The sequence below is a fragment of the Oncorhynchus mykiss genome, chromosome 7 (genome assembly GCF_057628025.1).
Source record: "Oncorhynchus mykiss isolate SJ-2025 chromosome 7, ASM5762802v1, whole genome shotgun sequence".
In the NCBI taxonomy this organism is placed as follows: domain Eukaryota; kingdom Metazoa; phylum Chordata; class Actinopteri; order Salmoniformes; family Salmonidae; genus Oncorhynchus; species Oncorhynchus mykiss.
In genome coordinates, this window is record NC_143028.1 from 42,294,965 (window position 1) to 42,313,967 (window position 19,003).

At 44.7% G+C, this 19,003-nt stretch overlaps 1 protein-coding gene across 4 annotated transcripts in view; it reads right to left on the reverse strand.

Annotated features, from left to right (window-relative positions):
• LOC110527917 (rho GTPase-activating protein 39) overlaps positions 1–19,003 on the reverse strand; it is a 55,244-nt gene that overhangs the window by 19,486 nt on the left and 16,755 nt on the right. For 2 of the 4 annotated variants that reach the window (XM_036983388.2, XM_036983387.2), the window contains exon 2: positions 12,521–13,921. In XM_036983388.2, the coding sequence (XP_036839283.1) occupies positions 12,521–13,921 (1,401 nt within the window). Of the gene's footprint in view, positions 1–8,198; positions 8,361–12,520; positions 13,922–19,003 lie in introns of those variants that run through there. The other 2 variants (XM_090241036.1, XM_090241032.1) reach the window with 1 other exon arrangement.

Consider the following 19,003-nt stretch of genomic DNA (forward strand, 5'->3'; position numbering starts at 1 on the left):
GAGTGCCAACAAAAGAAGCTCGTCAAAGGTAAGGCATGTTTTATATTTTATTTCTGCGTTTTGTGTAGCGCCTGCAGGGTTGAAATATGCTACCCTCTTTGTTTACTGTTGCGCTATCATCAGATAATAGCTTCTTGTGCTTTTGCCGAAAAGCCGTTTAAAAATCTGACGTTGGCTGGATTCACAACGAGTGTAGCTTTAATTGAGTATCTTACATGTGTGATTTAAATGAAGGTTTGATTTTTATATCAATTATTTGAATTTGCCGTGCTGCATTTTCCCAGGTTTTTGGCCAAGTGGGACGCGAGCGTCCCCTATCCTAGAGGTCATCTGACTTGCCTAGTTAAATAAAAGGTGTACAAAAAAATATATTCTTTAAAATCGGCCAAATCGGTGTAAAAGAAATACAGATTTCCGATTGTTCTGAAAACGGCCCTAATTAAATCGGCCATTCCGATTAATCGGTCGACCTCTAGTCCACATCACCAACAAACTAACATGGTCCAAGCACACCAAGACAATCGTGAAGAGGGCACGACAAAACCTATTCTCCCTCAGGAGACTGAAAAGATCGGGCATTGGTCCTCAGATCCTCAAAAGGTTTTACAGCTGCCCCATCGAGAGCATCCTGACGGGTTGCATCACTGCCTGGTATGGCAACTGCTCGGCCTTCAACCGCAAGGCACTACAGAGGGTAGTGCGTACGGTCCAGTACATCACCGGGGCCAAGTTTCCTGCCATCCAAGACCTCTATACCAGGCAGTGTGAGGAAGGCCATAAAAATTGTCAAAGGCTCCAGCCACCCTAGACTGTTCGCTCTGCTACCGCACGGCAAGTAGTACCAGAGTGCCAAGTCTAGGTCCAAAAGGCTTCTACAGTGCCTTGCAAAAGTAATCACCCTTGGTGTTTTTCCTATTGTGTTGCATTAAAACCTGCATCTTAATAGATTTTTGGGGGAATTTCATGTAATGGACATACACAAAATAGTCAAAATTGGTGAAGTGAAATTAATAAAAGAACTTAAATTAAATGTAAAAGTGGTGCGTATTCACCCCTTTGCTATGAAGCCCCAAAATAAGATCTGGTGCTACCAATTACCTTCAGAAGTCACATAATTAGGTTTAAAAAAGTCCACCTGTGTGCAATCTAAGCGTCACATGATCTTTCACATGATCTCAGTATATTTACACCTGTTCTGAAAGGCCCCAGAGTCTGCAACACCACTAACGAAGGGGCACCACCAAGCAAGCGGCACCTTGAAGACCAAGGAGCTCTCCAAACAGGTTAGGGACGAAGTTGTGGAGAAGTACAGATCAGGGTTGGGTTCTAAAAATATATCAGAAACTTTGAACTTCCACAGAGCACCATTAAATCCATTATTAAAAAATGGAAACAATATAGCACCACAACAAACCTGCCATGAGTAGGCCGCCCACCAAAACTCCCAGACCAGGCAAGGAAGACATTAAATCGGAGAGGCAACAAAGAGACCAAAGATAACCCTGAAAGAGCTGCAAAGCTCCACAGCGGAGATTGGAGAATCTGTCCATTGGACCACTTTAAGCCATACATTCCACAGAGCTGGGATTTAGGGAAGAGTGGCCAGAAAAAAGCCATTGCTTACAGAAAGAAATAAGCAAACACATTTGGTGTTCGCCAAAAAGCATGTGGGAAAGTCAACAAACATATGGAAGAACGTACTCTGCCAAAACCTAAATTTTAGTCTCATTTGACCAATCAAGGAAAATGCTATGTCTGGCGCAAACCCAACACCTCTCATCACCCATAGAACACCATCCCCACAGTGAAGCATGGTGGCGGCAGCATCATGCGGTGGGGATATTTTTCATCCGCAGGGACTGGGAAACGGGTCAGAATTTAAGGAATAATGGATGATGCTAAATACAGGGAAATTCTTGAGGGAAACCTGTTTCAGTCTTCCAGAGATTTGAGACTGGCATGGAGGTTCACCTTCCAGCAAGACAATGACCCTAAGCATACTGCTAAAGCAACACTCAAGTGGTTTAACCTGTTAGATCTCTAGGGGCGCTATTTCATTTTTGGATAAAAAACGTTCCCGTTTTAAGCGCGATATTTTTTCACGAAAAGATGCTCGACTATGCATATTCAGTTTTGGAAAGAAAACACTCTGAAGTTTCAGAATCTGCAAAGATTTTGTCTGTAAGTGCCCCAGAACTCATTCTACAGGCGAAACCAAGATGATGCATCAACCAGGAATTAGCAGAATTTCTGAAGCTCTGTTTTCCATTGTCTCCTTATATGGCTGTGATTGCACAAGGAATGAGCCTACACTTTCTGTCGTTCGCCCAAGGTCTTAGCAGCATTGTGACGTATTTGTAGGCATATCATTGGAAGATTGACCATAAGAGACTACATTTTCCAAGTGTCCGCCTGGTGTCCTGCGTGGAATTCGGTGCGCAATTGCCAGCTGCTCGTACTTTTCCATTTGATATAGGGGAGAAACCATGTGTCCAAGAACGATGTATCAATGAAGAGATATGTGAAAAACACCTTGATGATTGATTCTAAACAACGTTTGCCATGTTTTCAGTCGATATTATGGAGTTAATTTGGAAAAAAGTTCGCGTTTTGAGGACTGAATTTTCGGATTTTTTTTGGTAGCCAAATGTGATGTATAAAACAGAGCTATTTCTAATACACAAATAATATTTTTGGAAAAACTGAGCATCTGCTATCTAACTGAGAGTATCCTCATTGAAAACATCAGAAGTTCTTCAAAGGTAAATGATTTTATTTGAAGGCTTTTATGTTTTTGTTGAAATGTTGCGTGCTGGATGCTAACGCTAATGCTAATGCTAAATGCTAACGCTAAATGCTAACGCTAAATGCTAACGCTAAATGCTAACGCTAAATGCTAACGCTAAATGCTAACGCTAAATGCTAACGCTAAATGCTAACGCTAGCTAGCTACTTTTACACAAATGATTGTTTTCCTATGGTTGAGAAGCATATTTTGAAAATCTGAGATGACAGTGTTGTTTACAAAAGGCTAAGCTTGAGAGATGGCATATTTATTTCATTTCATTTGCGATTTTCATGAATAGTTAACGTTGTGTTATGCTAATGAGCTTGCTGATAGATTTACACAATCCTGGATACAGGGGTTTTTTCATAGCTAAACGTGACGCAGAAAACAGAGCGATTTGTCCTAAACAAATAATCTTTCAGGAAAAACTGAACATTTGCTATCTGAGAGTCTCCTCATTGAAAACATCTGAAGTTCTTCAAAGGTAAATGATTTTATTTGAATGCTTTTCTGTTTTTTTGTGTAAATGTTGCCAGCTGAATGCTAATGCTAAATGCTACGTTAGCCATCAATACTGTTACACAAATGCTTGTTTTGCAATGGTTGAGAAGCATATTTTGAAAATCTGAGATGACAGTGTTGTTAACAAAAGGCTAAGCTTGAGAGCTAGCATATTTATTTCATTTCATTTGCGATTTTCATGAATAGTTAACGTTGCGTTATGGTAATGAGCTTGAGTCTGTATTCACGATCCCGGATCCGGGATGGGGAGATCAGAAAGGTTAAGGGAACACATTTAATCGGAAGTTTACATACACTTAGGTTGGAGTTATTGAAACTCGTTTTTCAACCACTCCATAAATTTCTTGTTAACAAACTATGGTTTTGGCAAGTTGGTCAGGTTGTGCTTGACACAAGTAATTTTTCCAACAATTGTTTACAGACAGATTATTTCACTATACAATTCAAGTTGGTCAGAAGTTTACATACACTAAGTTGACTGTGCCTTTAAACAGCTTGGAAATATCCTGAAATTGATGTCATGGCTTTAGAAGCGTCTGATAGGCTAATTGACATAATTTGATTCAATTGGAGTTGTACCTGTGGACGTATTTCAAGGCTTACCTTCAAACTCAGTGCCTCTTTGCTTGGCATCACGGGAAAATCTAAAGAAATCAGCCAAGACCTCAGAAAAATAATTATAGCCCTCCACGAGTCTGGTTCATCCTTGGGAGCAATTTCCAAACGCCTGAAGGTACCACGTTCATCTGTACAAACAATAGTATGCAAGTATAAACACCATGGGACCACACAGCTGTCATACCGCTCAGGAAGGAGACGTGTTCTGTCTCCTAGAGATGAACGTACTTTGGTGCGAAAAGTGCAAATCAATCCCAGAACAACAGCAAAGGACCTTGTGAAGATGCTGGAGGAAACGGATACGAAAGCATCTATATCCACAGTAAAACGAGTCCTATATCGACAACCTGAAAGGAAGCTCAACAAGGAAAAAACCACTGCTCCAAAACCGTCATAAAAAAGACAGACCACAGTTTGCAACTGCACATGGGGACAAAGTACTTTTTTGGAGAAATGTCCTCTGGTCTGATGAAACAAAAATAGAACTGTTTGGCCATAATGACCATCGTTATGTTTAGAGGAAAAAGGGGGAGGCTTGCAAGCCGAAGAACACCACCCCAACCGTGAAGCACAGGGGTGGCATCATCATGTTGTGGGGGTGCTTTGCTGAAGGAGGGACTGGTGCACTTCACAAAATAGATGGCATCATGAGGAGAAAATTATGGAAAAATGAGGAGGAAAAATTATGTGGATACATTGAAGCAACATCTAAAGACATCAATCAGGAAGTTAAAGCTTGGTCGCAAGCTTTCAGGAGGAATGGGCCAAAATCCACCCAACTTATTGTGGGAAGCTTGTGGAAGGCTACCCGAAACATTTGACCCAAGTTAAAAGGCAATGCTACCAAATACTAATTGAGTGCATGTAAACTTCTGACCCACTGGGAATGTGATGAAAGAAATAAAAGCTGAAATTAATCATTCTCTCAACTATTATTCTGACATTTCAAATTCTTAAAATAAAAGTAGTGATCATAACTGACCTAAAACGGGGATTTTTTACTAGGATTAAATGTCAGGTATTGTGAAAAACTGAGTTTAAATGAATTTGCCTAGGTGTATGTAAACTTCCGACATCAACTGTAAATGTCTTGGAATGGCCTCAAAGCCCAGACCTCAATCCAATTGAGAATCTGTGGTATGACTTAAAGATTGCTGTACACCAGCGGAACCCATCCAACTTGAAGGAGCGGGGGCATTTTTGTCTTGAAGAATGGGCAAAAATCCCAGTGGCTTGATGTGCCAAGCTTATAGAGACATACCACAAGAGACGTGCAGCTGTAATTGCTGCAAAAGGTGGCTCTACAAAGTATCGACTTTGGGGGGATGAATACTTAAGCACGCTCAAGTTCAGTTCTCTTGTCTTATTTCTTGTTCACAATAAAACATTTTGCATCGTCAAAGTGGCATGTTGTGTAAATCAAATGATACTACCCCCCCAAAAAACTGTTTTAATTCCAGGTTGTAAGGCAACAAAATAGGAAAAATGCCAAGGGGGGTGAATACTTTCACAGCTTCTACCCCCAAGCCATAAGACTCCTGAACAGCTAATCAAAAGGCTACCCAGACTATTTGCATTGCCCCCCCCCCCCCCCCCCCACCCTGCTGCTACTCTGTTATTATCTATGCATAGTCATTTTAATAACTCTACCTACATGTACATATTACCTCAACTATTTTTATCTACTGCTGCTCTTTAATTATTTGTAATTCTTATCTTACTTGTTTTGTTAAGTTATTTTCATAAACTGCATTGTTGGTTAAGGGCTTGTAAGTACACTGGTTGTATTCGGCACATGTGACAAATAACATTTGATTTAACACATTCACTTGTTTTCCATAGAGACACACACATTCCTTAAGGCCTTGGCTAACATGTGAGACGTTGGGTAACGCCGAAGGTTGAAATTAAGTTAGAATCCTTTGGAGCCCAACTGGGTAATTCGATTGGGTTATGGCGCAGCAAATCAACTTAACGGTCAGCGAATTTCAATTTGTCTCGGCAGCTCTGGTGTCATACGCCCCTGACCACTGCTCCTACCTCCACGGAGTGTGATTGTGGTAGGAAAAGCCAGCTAAATATACGTATTAAGCTATTTGCAAGAAATGTTCTTTCTTTCCTTCCTGGAATAACCATGGTTGTAAAACCCATCAGCTGAGTCACTGGTGGATAGGGATATGGATGGGGAAGTACCCCTAAAATACAAGCCCCTGGGAATAGTAGGGGTCTCAAAACAGGGGCTATTATCATCATCCCGTCAGACAGGAAGAGGAAATGAGGTCCTATAGGCCAGGCTCTGAACACAAACACCTCAGAGCTTGGGCCAATGAGATCATTACAATCTGCGTAGAAGAAGGATACAAGACAAAGGTCAATTTCCAACAGTGACCACATGGTTTGACACAAACGTCATCAGAAACCAACATTGGAGGAATATCCCAATGCAAAAGTGATATACACAATATATACAAAAGTATGTGGACACCCCTTCAAATTAGTGGATTCGGCAAGTTCATCCACACCTGTTGCTGACAGGTGTATAAAATCGATTACACTGCCATGCAATCTCCATAGACAAACATTGGCAGTAGAATGGCCTTACTGAAGAGCTCAGTGACTTTCAACTTGGCACCGTCATAGGATGTCACCTTTCCAACAAGTCAGTTCATCAAATTTCTGCTCTGCTAGAGCTGCAGCGGTCAACTGTAAGTGCTGTTATTGTGAAGTGGAAAGGTCTAGCAGCAACAACGGCTCAGACGCGAAGTGGTAGGCCACACAAGCACACAGAACGGGACCGCCAAGTGCTGAAGCACGTAAAAATAGTCTGTCCTTGGTTGAAGCACTCACTATCGAGTTCCAAACGGATTCCGGGAGTAACGTCAGCACAAGAACTGTTCGTTGGGAGCTTCATGAAATGGGTTTCCATGGCCGAGCAGCCCCACACAAGCCTAAGATCCCAATGCACAATGTCAAGCATCAGCTGGAGTGATGTAAAGCTCCCCGGCCATGGGACTTTGGAGCAGTGGAAACGCGTTCTCTGGAGTGATCAATCACGCTTCGCCATCTGGCAGTCCAACGGACGAATCTGGGATGAATTGGAATGCCGACTGCGAGCCAGGCCTAATCATCCAACATCAGTGCCCTACCTCACTAATGCTTGTGGCTGAATGGAAGCAAGTCCCCGCAGCAATATTCCAACATCTAGTGGAAAGCCTAAAGGGGGAACCAATTCCATATTAATGCCCACGGTTTTGTAATGAGATGTTCGACGAGCAGGTGTCCACAGCATACTTTTGGTCATGTAGTCTAGGAACCCCACAACAGAGACAACCCAAGCAGGAGTGGCAGAGCGATGGGGGACCTGCAGGGACACCTCTGACGTTAAAGACCCAGCTGTCATCATGAGACAGCTGAACGCAACTCCCTGATCTGAGACACCATGTCTACCAGCTGCACATACCACCCACTACCACCCTACCCTACCCTCCGCCGTCTCCCCACCCAGCTAGGAGGCACTGGGGCTGGGGACAGACACTGGGACCCCTGGTTTCCAGACTGTAGGACATGGTGACAGAGAGAGACCATTCCAGTGTGGGGTCAGAGAGAAACGCCTGTGGAATCTGAACTGTGCTTCTACATGTGTTCATATGGAACCAGATACAGCATCAGAACACACTCCTTGGATTACAGTAATACAAATCCCACATCCTCTCAATCACACATCCTCTTAACACAGATCTGGAGGTGCGCCACAGGAGCCACAGAACCAACATGCTCACATTGCTGACTTTCATAGTCGAGGTTAATGGATCCTTTAGGTCAACCGATACGCATGCTTGTCATGCCAGAGACTAGTGCACATGGTGGCACTGGCCGTTCATCAGAGCAATGAAAGGCTTCTCAGCATAGAAATCTGTACATGAAGACATCTAGGTCCAGTAACATGGTAATGCTTAGATCAGGTTTAAAATAAAACCAGAGCTTGGACTTGCTGTTCTAGTTTTAAAAAAATGCTTTAAAAAAGTAGGTCTGTAATCTAGTTTTTTTGAGGACACCATAAAACTTTTACTTTACAAGGGAGAGAGTGAAAACTGGGACAGAGAGAAAGAGGGATAGAGAGAAAGAAATAAGGACAGTCACAACAAGCACCAGCCACCCAGACCCATTTAACCAGATGCTTAAAGTTCAACGTAGTACTTTTTAACTGGAAAAACGACACAATAAGAGTGACTTCAGTCAACATCTGACAAGAACTAAGAAATGATCTTACCAAGCCAGGCGCACAGAGATCAAAGAGAACAAGTCTTATTCCCAATGTCTTTAAAGCGCTGCTGTTAGTCCCATCCACCGATTGCACAGACAGATGAAAGTGTTAGAGCCTGTGTCAGACCTAGAAACATCCAGTCAACATGTGACTCATTTAAACTCAACTATTTCAACCACAGACTCCTCCTCAATGCACTGGTGATATACTTACAATGACTCAGAGTGAGGCACATGTGATGATAACCAGGTTGGATTTACTTTTGCTTTCATTCGCAGAGCTGAGTAGGGAAGGTTTGAATCTTCGTCAAAATAAGAGACTCAGGGCTTCATTCATTTGGCTACGTAAGGAATAGCGCCTGAAATCTGGATACCATTAGCTATATCTTGACACAGAAAGAATGTGTTTACAGGCTATATGTCAACATAGAAATGTCTATATAATAGATATCTATTTCATGAGAATCTCTAGGTAGACTTACACACCGTAACAACACGTTTAAAGTGTGTTTGATCTTCGCCTGACTGCCTTGGATTGAATCGTGTTAGTCTTTTGAGTGTAGCTATATCATTAGCGGCTAATGAAAAGGCACATACTATTCTTTTGGTAACTTAGTTCACTATTCACCATACCTTCACTTCCTCTTCAGAGATAGCTCACAGATCAGTTGCCCCTAGGGACACTTGTGATTAACGGAGGGCCTTTCTTCCTTTTGTGGCCCATTCTAACCCTGGGGCAACCCACAGGATAATGGGTTGCTATGACCCATATGTGAACCACCCCAAGTCACTTCTGGGTTACCTTACACATCTCTGTCATGCCTTCAACAAGTAGGGCACTTCCCCTACAGTTCATCTGTCCCCTGGAACTCCAAAACACTACAGGACAAGCTACAGGGCAAGTTAACCCAACTTCTACCCCACATGCATCCCCTCTACATACACACACAGGTCATCTGTTCCCCATTCGATCTTACGCAATCAGGTCAGAGGTCAGAGGGTAGGAGAGTCTTGCTGGCCATGGCGAGGTCCTCCACATGGCTGAGGTTTGATACCCAGGACCCAGGCAGAGAGCAGGGGCCAGGGGGAAGTGAAGAGACACACAGACAACTATAGGAACAGCAGTATCCTGTTTAAAACTGGAAACTGGAATACACTTGACCCCAAGCTACCCATGTTATATTCAGCCCCACTCTCCCTTACACACTCACAGCCAATTGCGGAGCAGTAAGGTGCATTTAACCATTCAGCTATTAAAAACTCTTGGTTTAAAATGGTGCAGTTCCCGCATATTTAGGAGTTGATAATAAATAATAAATGAATAAATAAAGTGGTAACGGGATGCTGGGAACCCCCTCTTTCTAACAAAGGCCATTAAACCAACTGTTTTCCCCATGATTGCTGTATGAATTGTTGTGCATTGACTGCTTGTCAGAATGCATGTTTCCCTCCCTATGGTACTCGCAACTTCAATGTGCCTTGAGAGGAATATTCATCTCGCACAGAATGCACAACAAACCGACTAGGTAAATAGATCAACTATGGACTTGTCTGGATTTTCTATTCATTACTCATTTATTTTGCAAGGGAGAATTAAACGTGTACTGTTCTAGTATCTTCAAAGTGCGCCCCGGCTGTTCCATATTTGTTTTCGTAGTGGCAATGAGCTTGCAAGGGCGCAGCGCCACAACTAAATGACTGCAGCGGAAACACTGCATCTGTTGTGAAATCCACAATCCAGTACAGAGGTCGTAAGCAAGGTGATCGCCAACCATTTACTGTTTAAAAAGATCAGAATCCCTTACTCTAGTACTTCTGGACATGTTGACCCAATGAGTTTAAGGCATTTTCCTGATTAGCTGTACAGGGTCAGAATACCCAGAAATTCCCAGGCCATGTGATAAGAGTAACAGATTTAACGTGCGCGAGCGAGAGAAAAAGCTGTATAAACTAAACAGTGCTTAGGATAACAGTTGGTGTGTAAACACAGGGTTTCCCAAAGTTGGTCCTGAGTCCCCCCTCTGGGTGCTCGTTTTGGTTTTTGCCAGTGTACTACACAGCTGATTCAAATAATCAAAGCTTGATGATGAATTGGTTCATTTGATCAGCTGTGTAGAGCTTGGGCAAAAACCCTGGAAGGGCCCCAGGACAGAGTTAGGGAAACCCTGTGTTAACAGGCAGATAGATATTGTAAGACCACTCCTCCGATGTATTTATAGAACTAAAAGGAAACTGGGATTGGAACAACTGATTGTCAAGTTTCCTCTGAACACTTTTCTCTCAAACGTCATCATCAACTGTTGAAATGCACATGCATTTCTGAACAGATTCAACAAAGTAAGAAAAGGGAACTTGGTCAAACTGAAGTGGACATTATGCACACATAGCTGAATGCCAAGAAACCCCATGTTCAGCATGGAATACATGAATGCCCAGACCACTTCTGTCCTGGAATAGAAATGAATGATGCTTCTGTAAAAAGAGCGTACACTTTCCTCAAGACAAATCTTTGAACAAACTAAGGCTATCTGGTGCATCTCTCAATAGAGCACTACATGCCCTATGAAGCCTTCCACACTACTGAACTGGCAGAGCCTTCCACACTACTGAACTGGCAGAGCCTTCCACACTACTGAACTGGCAGAGCCTTCCACACTACTGAACTGGCAGAGTTTCTTAAAGGAAAAGGTCAAAACAATTCTACTTCATACTCATCTCCAGCACCTCCCCAACATCAACATATGTGAAAACTGCAAGTTTCTATGTTTTGTATTACAAAAGGAAGATGAGCGTTGAATCGTGGTTTTAACCAATTATGAGTAGGTGTTACATAATAATTGGTTCATGATGTCATTGGAAACAGTTCCTCTATATTTTTTACTCCAAAACATAGAAACGCACCATTTGTATACTGTAGGTTGATGTTGGGGTGGTGCTGGAGAATATGAAGTTGAAAATGTTTTAAATGTCCCTTTGATCATGACTAGGCTCAGCTATTAATCAGCCAGACAGTGAAGAAGAGGTCCCGAAATGTTCCTCTCCAACCCCAAACATGAAACAAACTCTGTTTTCATCCATTTATTGTTAGTCACATTCCATCTTCTCTCCTCATTGCATGGTGGGATCTAATTACAAGCCCAGAGAGAGAGACCAGTGAAAACCACCATATGGCTAAGTGGGGTGCAAAGCCCAGAAGAGTTTAAGACTCTTCAGCTCTACTCAGAGACACAGATGCCCATTGTTTTGGGGAGACATGGAGACTTCTGGGAAACATTGACTCATTAGGGATGACTGCAGAGTGGTGGAGATTCCTGGGGAGTAAATGCTTCTAAAAAGGATGGAATGTCAAAGAGTCAGGCAGGCTGTACCTCCACCAGGGCCTTCGGACAGCAATGGGTGAGCAATTAGTTCCCCTTCTACCTTACGCAATCAGGGTCAGAGGGTAGGATAGTCCTTCTGACCCCAGTGAGGTGAGGTCCTCCACATGGCTGAGGATTGATGCCCAGGACTCAGGTAGAGAGCAGAGGGGCCAGAGGGAAGTGAAGAGACACAGACAACTCTAGGGTCCCCTGTTAAGAACTAACTGGAATGTAGAAGTTCTGTATGTTATTACCCAAAACAGACAACACTCCTTTCCTCTGAAACGTTACTAAAGGGGACCTCAGTCATGTTTTGTCTACGGTGGTATGGCTTCCCCCACCAGAGACCCCCATTGGTCTTTGATGGCAAGGGGCCTCGTGTTGTTTTAGGAAAAATAAATGAGCGTATATGGGGCTGGAGTAGAGCGTAGCGGCAGTGAGCAGCACACAGGGGCACTGAGACAGCACTAGTGGCCATGGGCCAGGGGAAATAGAGCTGGCATGTGTGGAATCTGCCTCTCAAGGGGAGATGCTGGTTTGGATTCTGCCACCGCGCTGAGCACACGATAGGGTCTTTGAATGGCCCTTACTGTTAGGTGCCTTTCTACCAATGTGAAGGGAGAGGGGAATGTCATGCACTTTATGACTGCACCCGTCTTCACATTTGGTAGCAATTGCTTTAAAATGGTTGCGGTGTGATTCACAGAGAAAATTATGAAAACGTGGTGCATGTGGAATGTCAGGATAAGTGAGAGTGAAAATAAAGGAGTTCGAGGTAGCCTTACTTGTCAAATGGTCTCATGCCCAAAGCATTTTAAAGTCAGTATGCCACAATGGGATAACAAATAGGTTTTTGCTATTACCATATGGCCTCTTTACTGAAACATGATTCTCTAATAGTTAAATCCAACCATGTCCTCCCTATCAACAGTCATTTGGTTCAATAGCAAAACAAAGAGATCAGACGTACCTCAGTGACTCCTTGCTTTCGTCCGAGCTGTTGTCTCCCTGGGCTGGTCTGCTGTCCACCACTGTGTCTGAAGTCTCTCTCTCGCTTGGGGTCTCAGGGGTTCTGGGGACAGGCTTACTATCCTCTGGACGAGGGGTGCGGTGTCCCTGGCTGCCTGTACTCCCCAGGCTTCCTGCTTCATGGTGCTCTGGGAGAGGGGTGCGGTGTCCCTGGCTGTCTGTACTCCCCGCTCCATAATGCTCTGGATGAGGGGTGCGGTGTCCCTGGCTGTCTGGACTCCCCAGGCTTCCTGCTCCATAATGCTCTGGATGAGGGGTGAGGTGTCCCTGGCTGTCTGGACTCCCCAGGCTTCCTGGTTCATGGTGCTCTGGACGAGGGGTGCGGTGTCCCTGGCTGTCTGTACTCCCCGCTCCATAATGGTCTGGACGAGGGGTGCGGTGTCGCTGGCTGCCTGTACTCCCTAGGCTTCCTGGTTCATGGTGCTCTGGACGAGGGGTGCGGTGTCCCTGGCTGTCTGTACTCCCCGCTCCATAATGCTCTGCAAGAGGGGTGCGGTGTCGCTGGCTGCCTGTACTCCCCAGGCTTCCTGGTTCATGGTGCTCTGGACGAGGCGTGCGGTGTCCCTGGCTGTCTGTACTCCCCACTCCATAATGCCCTGGATGAGGGATGCGGTGTCCCTGGCTGTCTGTACTCCCCGCTCCATAATGCTCTGGACGAGGGGTGTGGTGTCGCTGGCTGCCTGTACTCCCCAGGCTTCCTGGTTCATGGTGCTCTGGATGAGAGGTGCGGTGTCCCTGGCTGTCTGTACTCCCCACTCCATAATGCTCTGGATGAGGGGTGCGGTGTCCCTGGCTGTCTGTACTCCCCACTCCATAATGCTCTGGATGAGGGGTGCGGTGTCCCTGGCTGTCTGTACTCCCCGCTCTATAATGCTCTGGACGAGGGGTGCGGTGTCCCTGGCTGTCTGTACTCCCCGCTCTATAATGCTCTGGACGAGGGGTGCAGTGTCCCTGGCTGTCTGTACTCCCCGCTCCATAATGCTCTGGACGAGGGGTGCGGTGTCCCTGGCTGCCTGTACTCCCCAGTCTACCTGTTCCAGGCTCCCTGTCCCTCTCTCCAGTTCCCCCGGCCCGCTTGGCCTCAGAGCAGCGCTTCATAGCCTGTAGCTGGGAGAGGGGAACTATGTCGCCCCCTTGGGGTCGGTGCCAGACAGTCTGGCGTCCTACGGAGTTGTAGTAGTAGAAGCGGCCGCTCTGGGGGTCAAATAGCTCCCACCACTGGTTGCCGTCAGCCTGACGAACGGGAGCGCCTAAGGGAGGGTCCCAGCCGCATTCGCCAGTGGCCAGGTTCACATACATGCGCTCCCGAGAGCGTGGCTCCAGGATCTCCACCCAATCTGGACTAAAAAACAGACAGAAAATAAATGTTGTTAGGACTGAGAGTAACGAGAAAAACAGCTTTGATGCGATTAATAACAAAACACTTTGTTCAGTATGGAAATCCTACTGATATGACCATTCCTGTTAAATGCTTATCCGATAACCTGCACACAAGTTAAAGTCAAAAACGTACTACAAATCAAACACCCTTACACGACCCATATGTATAGTGAATGTTTGTGACCACAACACGTGTCCATCTGTGTGTGAGTGCTATAGAATGCTGGTTCAGCAGTGATGTCATCCCTCTGGTGGGCTGAGGAGCAGCGGGAGTAGCTCTGTGCGTCTGTGATCTGACTAAGGGACAGGTGGACCCGCTCTGTACGGCACTAGGACCACAGCCGGCAGGCCTGGAGAGCACCATCCGAGCCAACAGCACCACACAGGGCATGGCATGAGGATCATTAGCAGCTAACTCAGCAGAACACAGAGGGCTGGGAAGGGGCGGGGAGGCGTTTGAGACTGGCCCACATACACACACAGACAGGGTACAGAGGAATGTGTCATTGAGAAAGGGGGCAACCTGTCAGATTGAGGAGATACATTTGGGTCATGTTTCCCTTTGAGAAATCCCTTATATGGTCTCTTTTGATCTAGTTATCTGATGCAGAGCAACTTCAAGTGTGCCAATGAATCCATGAGGGACCCACAGCCAGCCTGTCGTGTCCTTATAGTCGGCTGAGAACCCGGTTCGGGGCTAGGTTGGGGAGGCAGGAGGTAGAGACAGGGCATTGGAGAAGAACCTCAGGAGGCTGAAAATATTTGGCATGGGCCCTCAGATCTTCAAAAGTTATACAGCTGAACCATTGAGAGCATCTTGACTGGGTGCATCACTGCTTGGTATTGCAACTGCTTGGCATCCGACCGCAAGGTGCTACAGAGGGTAGTGCGTACGGACCAAAATAAGAATTTGTTCTTAACTGACTTGCCTAGTTAAATAAAAGGTAAAATAAAAATAAACTCCCTATCCCCCAGTAGCGATGCTTGATAGTATAGTTTTACCATAATCCGGCCTCAAACTCTCTCTGACCTGTTTGACCTAGCTCTGATTGGTTGCCATGCCAGTTGCTAGGGTGCCGGACACCCTTCGGACTCTCCAGGTCACACTTCTCAGTCTCCTCCAGGCAGTTGCGGAGAGAGCCGAAAACTCCTACACCTATGCCCTACTCAACACAACTGGACTTCTGTGGACTGGGATGGTGTGCGTGCACAAAGGGAGTTGCATGACATGTATATTGTTCTACAAAGTTAGTTGTATTGTATGTTTACTTTGTTATGTAATGTGTGCTGGTAGCATATACATTTATCAACCAGGTCATTCAAGATTGAAGTAGAATTGGACGTCTATCCATGACCTGAGGAAGTCGGGAAGGGGCAACAGTGAGCACTGTTACCATCAAGTAGGCTTGGGTTTTGCTAGGGTGTTGTGGACAGGGGTGGTGGATGGGCGTACTCCCATGACTCTGGATCAGAAGGTTGCGCGTTAGATCCTAGTCCTGGACACAGGTTAGTAATTTTTGGTTTTAACCGTTTCCCAAACCTTAACTATTCGGAATAAGTGCCTAAACTTAATCCTTAACTTCAGAATTTGGAGAAATGGAATGATACAGAACAGCAAGAGCAACAAAAATTATTCCAAATGTGACGTTTGAAGAACGTGGATGGTCTAATTCTGCAGTGAGACGGAGCTTGTTGACATGTATACATTGTTTCTATTGTTAAAAGCTGTTGTGCTATTTGTGCTATTAGTTACTGCATTGTGTAAAGTGTGTTCATTACCTCTGTTTCTGTCCATTAGAGAACCACAACCATTCCAATACATCCCCATGTACCTGAATGTTTGTGTGTGTAAATAAAGTTCCTGTGTGTGTTAACACTTGGGTTGCTTTATTCCCCTTTAACTGGGGGGCGGTGTCACTGGTTGACAGACCAGTAAATGCATAGAGCCGGGATTTTTTTCCTTCAAGTGTACTCCCAGATCATCATGGACGAGAGTATTTGACCATTTCCCTACAATTTGGGACACATGGCCAGAGAACATGTGGTGAAGGGGGGGAGCAGGGTGTCTGGCACGGGCCACAGTACACAACACATGCCTAACACATGCCACCCGCACCCCCAGCCTCAAAATAGCCTCAGAAGAGAAGAATACCAGCCAAGTCGACAGGACTGCCTTTGCATTGGGCATAAAGCTCAGTGGAAACTATCTGTATGCGTTCCCCTCGTCACTGCCAGGTTAACATCCAGGGGGACAGGGGCCCTCCACATGATCCCTGCCTGTGTGGTGTCAGTGTGAATGTTTCTGCTGTTGGGAGACCATCTGCCTCCCACTCTGAACAAGGACACATAATTCCCTGTCACAGCTTACATGACTGTAATTAACATGACCCACCTCTTCAAGAGAGACGAATAAATCTAACTCAGCCCTGTTTTCTTTGAGCATCTGCAGTCAAAGAATGTCTGAGTCTACATACATCATTATGTGAGAGAGAGAATGAGTGTGTGAGCCAGAGAGAGAAAGACAGAGACAGACAGACAATGTAATGGCAATGTAAACATGTTTCACATGCAAATAAAGCCTCTTTGAATTGAGAGAGTTTGATGTGATGAGGGATAGGCATGGGGGGGGTGTTTATAAGTCTAGCTAATCACAAAAGAGAATTCCTGCAGTGAGGCGCCATGGATAGTTTCAGTCGAGGAGGGGATGACTTTTATACTGATGGATCAAAAGCTTAATGGGCGGAAAGCGGGTGGAAATAAAGGGACAGTCAAACTAGAGACATGAGCAGTCAATAGTCCTATCCCACACACCCACTCCTCAGCCTCCCTCCCACTGCTTCCAGTCTCCCAAGGAGGCATTCCCTTACAGCAGCAAGCAGAGTAGTGGGAGTGTGTGTAGCATAGGACTATTGACTGCTTATGCCTCCAGTTTGACTGTCACAATATTATCTTTGCTCTAGTCAGTTGTACCTGCACCAAAAGGCCAGTATTTTTCCTTCAAGCTTGTTCTTCATATTTTTTAAATAGTAAGCCAATTTGTTTTCTTATGGCTCTCTTCCCCTCTGCAGCAGACATGGTGAGCAATGTGCTTAGAACATCGAATCGCAATAAAAAAAAATTGTAGTATCGGCACGTACGTATCGTGACAATATCGCAATGTGAGGTCCCTGGCAATTCCCAGCCCTAAAACAGAGCACTTCACTTTGGATTCAACCCTGTCAAAGTCACGTTTTTGGCATTACATTATTGTAATGAGAGAGAGAACAAATCTGAAAGAGAAAACACAGCAGCGGAAAGATGTTGTGAACACGTGCATAAGACACCACCATGTAAACGTGCTGACAGGAAACCGGGGGTTAAAGGTCATGAGCATAGGCAATAGTTAGATGTGTAGGAGCAGCGTGGGGTACAGTGGATGCATAATGGACTTTCCACCAGGGTAAATAAACAGTAGGATACAAAGTGGAACCAGCATCTCGCTGACAGCCGCTGATCAGCAGGAAGATGGACTGGCGGTCAGGTATTGGAATTCTTGGAAGATGTATTCTGGGAACTCTTATACAAGATCAACACCCTCCCCGATATCTAACTATGTGATGTGTAACATCACCCAGCCACTCAAGTCCACTGTGCAGAGTAGAGATCGACCCTCTTTCAAATGGTTGGTGAGATAGGGTTGAACTGTTACAGTGTTACTCGATGGTCAAACTAATCTGTTCCACTAGAGCCAGTCGCTGAGTTAGAAGTGTGTGAGTATGCAGTTGGCATACTCAATAGGAAATCACTGGGCGAAAAGGGCCCATATCAGGGGATATCTTCACATGACACGTTTTGATATTCTAGAGAATACAGAATTTCCAATACATATTGAGTTTTGTGGATATGCCTTTTGTCTTTTAGACATATGATACTGGGATTTCTCATGGGCATTTCCTACGGCAGGATGTGCTCATTAGATATCCGGAGGCAGGCCTATGTGAACATCTTATTTTCTCTATATGATGACAAATCACTGCCGGTTAGGGATCCCGAGTGGCGCAGCGGTCTAAGGCACTGCATCTCAGTGCTAGAGGCGTCACTACAGACCGTGGTTCAATTTCAGGCTGTTTCACAACCGGCCGTGATTGGGAGTCCCATAGGGCGGCGCACAATTGGCCCAGCATCGTCCGGGTTAGGGTTTGGCCGGTGAAGGCCGTCATTGTAAATAAGAATTTGTTCTTAACTGACTTGCCTTGTTAAATAAAGGTTCAATAAAAAAATGAACTGACAGTAGGTCTACATAGTATATGCTCTTGAGTGACGGCCACATCAGGATCTTGATATGCTAAATAAGGACAATTTGTGATTGCATTTTTTTTTTAAATTTTTTTTGACAGAAATAAAATGTTTGCCTTTCCGTGCCTTGTATAGCCTACTACTGAATATGGTGCAAATGTATGCTCAGATATGTCAACGTCATGTGAAGAAGCAAGATGATTTCCAGTGCCTGAACACGTAAAATAATTTGGGCTCTAGACATTTCATAATTTGGATTTAGCCCATTTTTGATCAGACATACTGTACGAGGAGAAATATTATGTATGTAAGGATATCTATTGAAATACTTTTTTTTTCTACAAATATGTAAGCTGGAGCAAGCGCATCAGGGGAACGTATCTCACCCCAGATATCTCCCTGGACTCATACGGTAGCAGGGAGATTTGAGGTCCGGATTGGATGCATGTAGAAACTGTCCCATTACAGAGAATATCTTAGCTCTGTATATGAAATAAGGAAATGCGTATCTGGAGCATGTCTACTCCTACTCCTCTAATAAAATGTCAGATATCCAAAAATGTATAGGTAAAGATATTCCCTGATATTTACCCTTTTCACCCAGTGTAATGTTTACAAATGGTTTGGAATGCAGTCCGCATAACTCCAGTAAAGTTGAAAACACTACTATAAATGTTTTATAATAATCTGAAATGAAGTCTTTATACATGTGCTCGTGTGACTCATTTTTTATTGTTTAATTTTTATTTCACCTTTATTTAACCAGGTA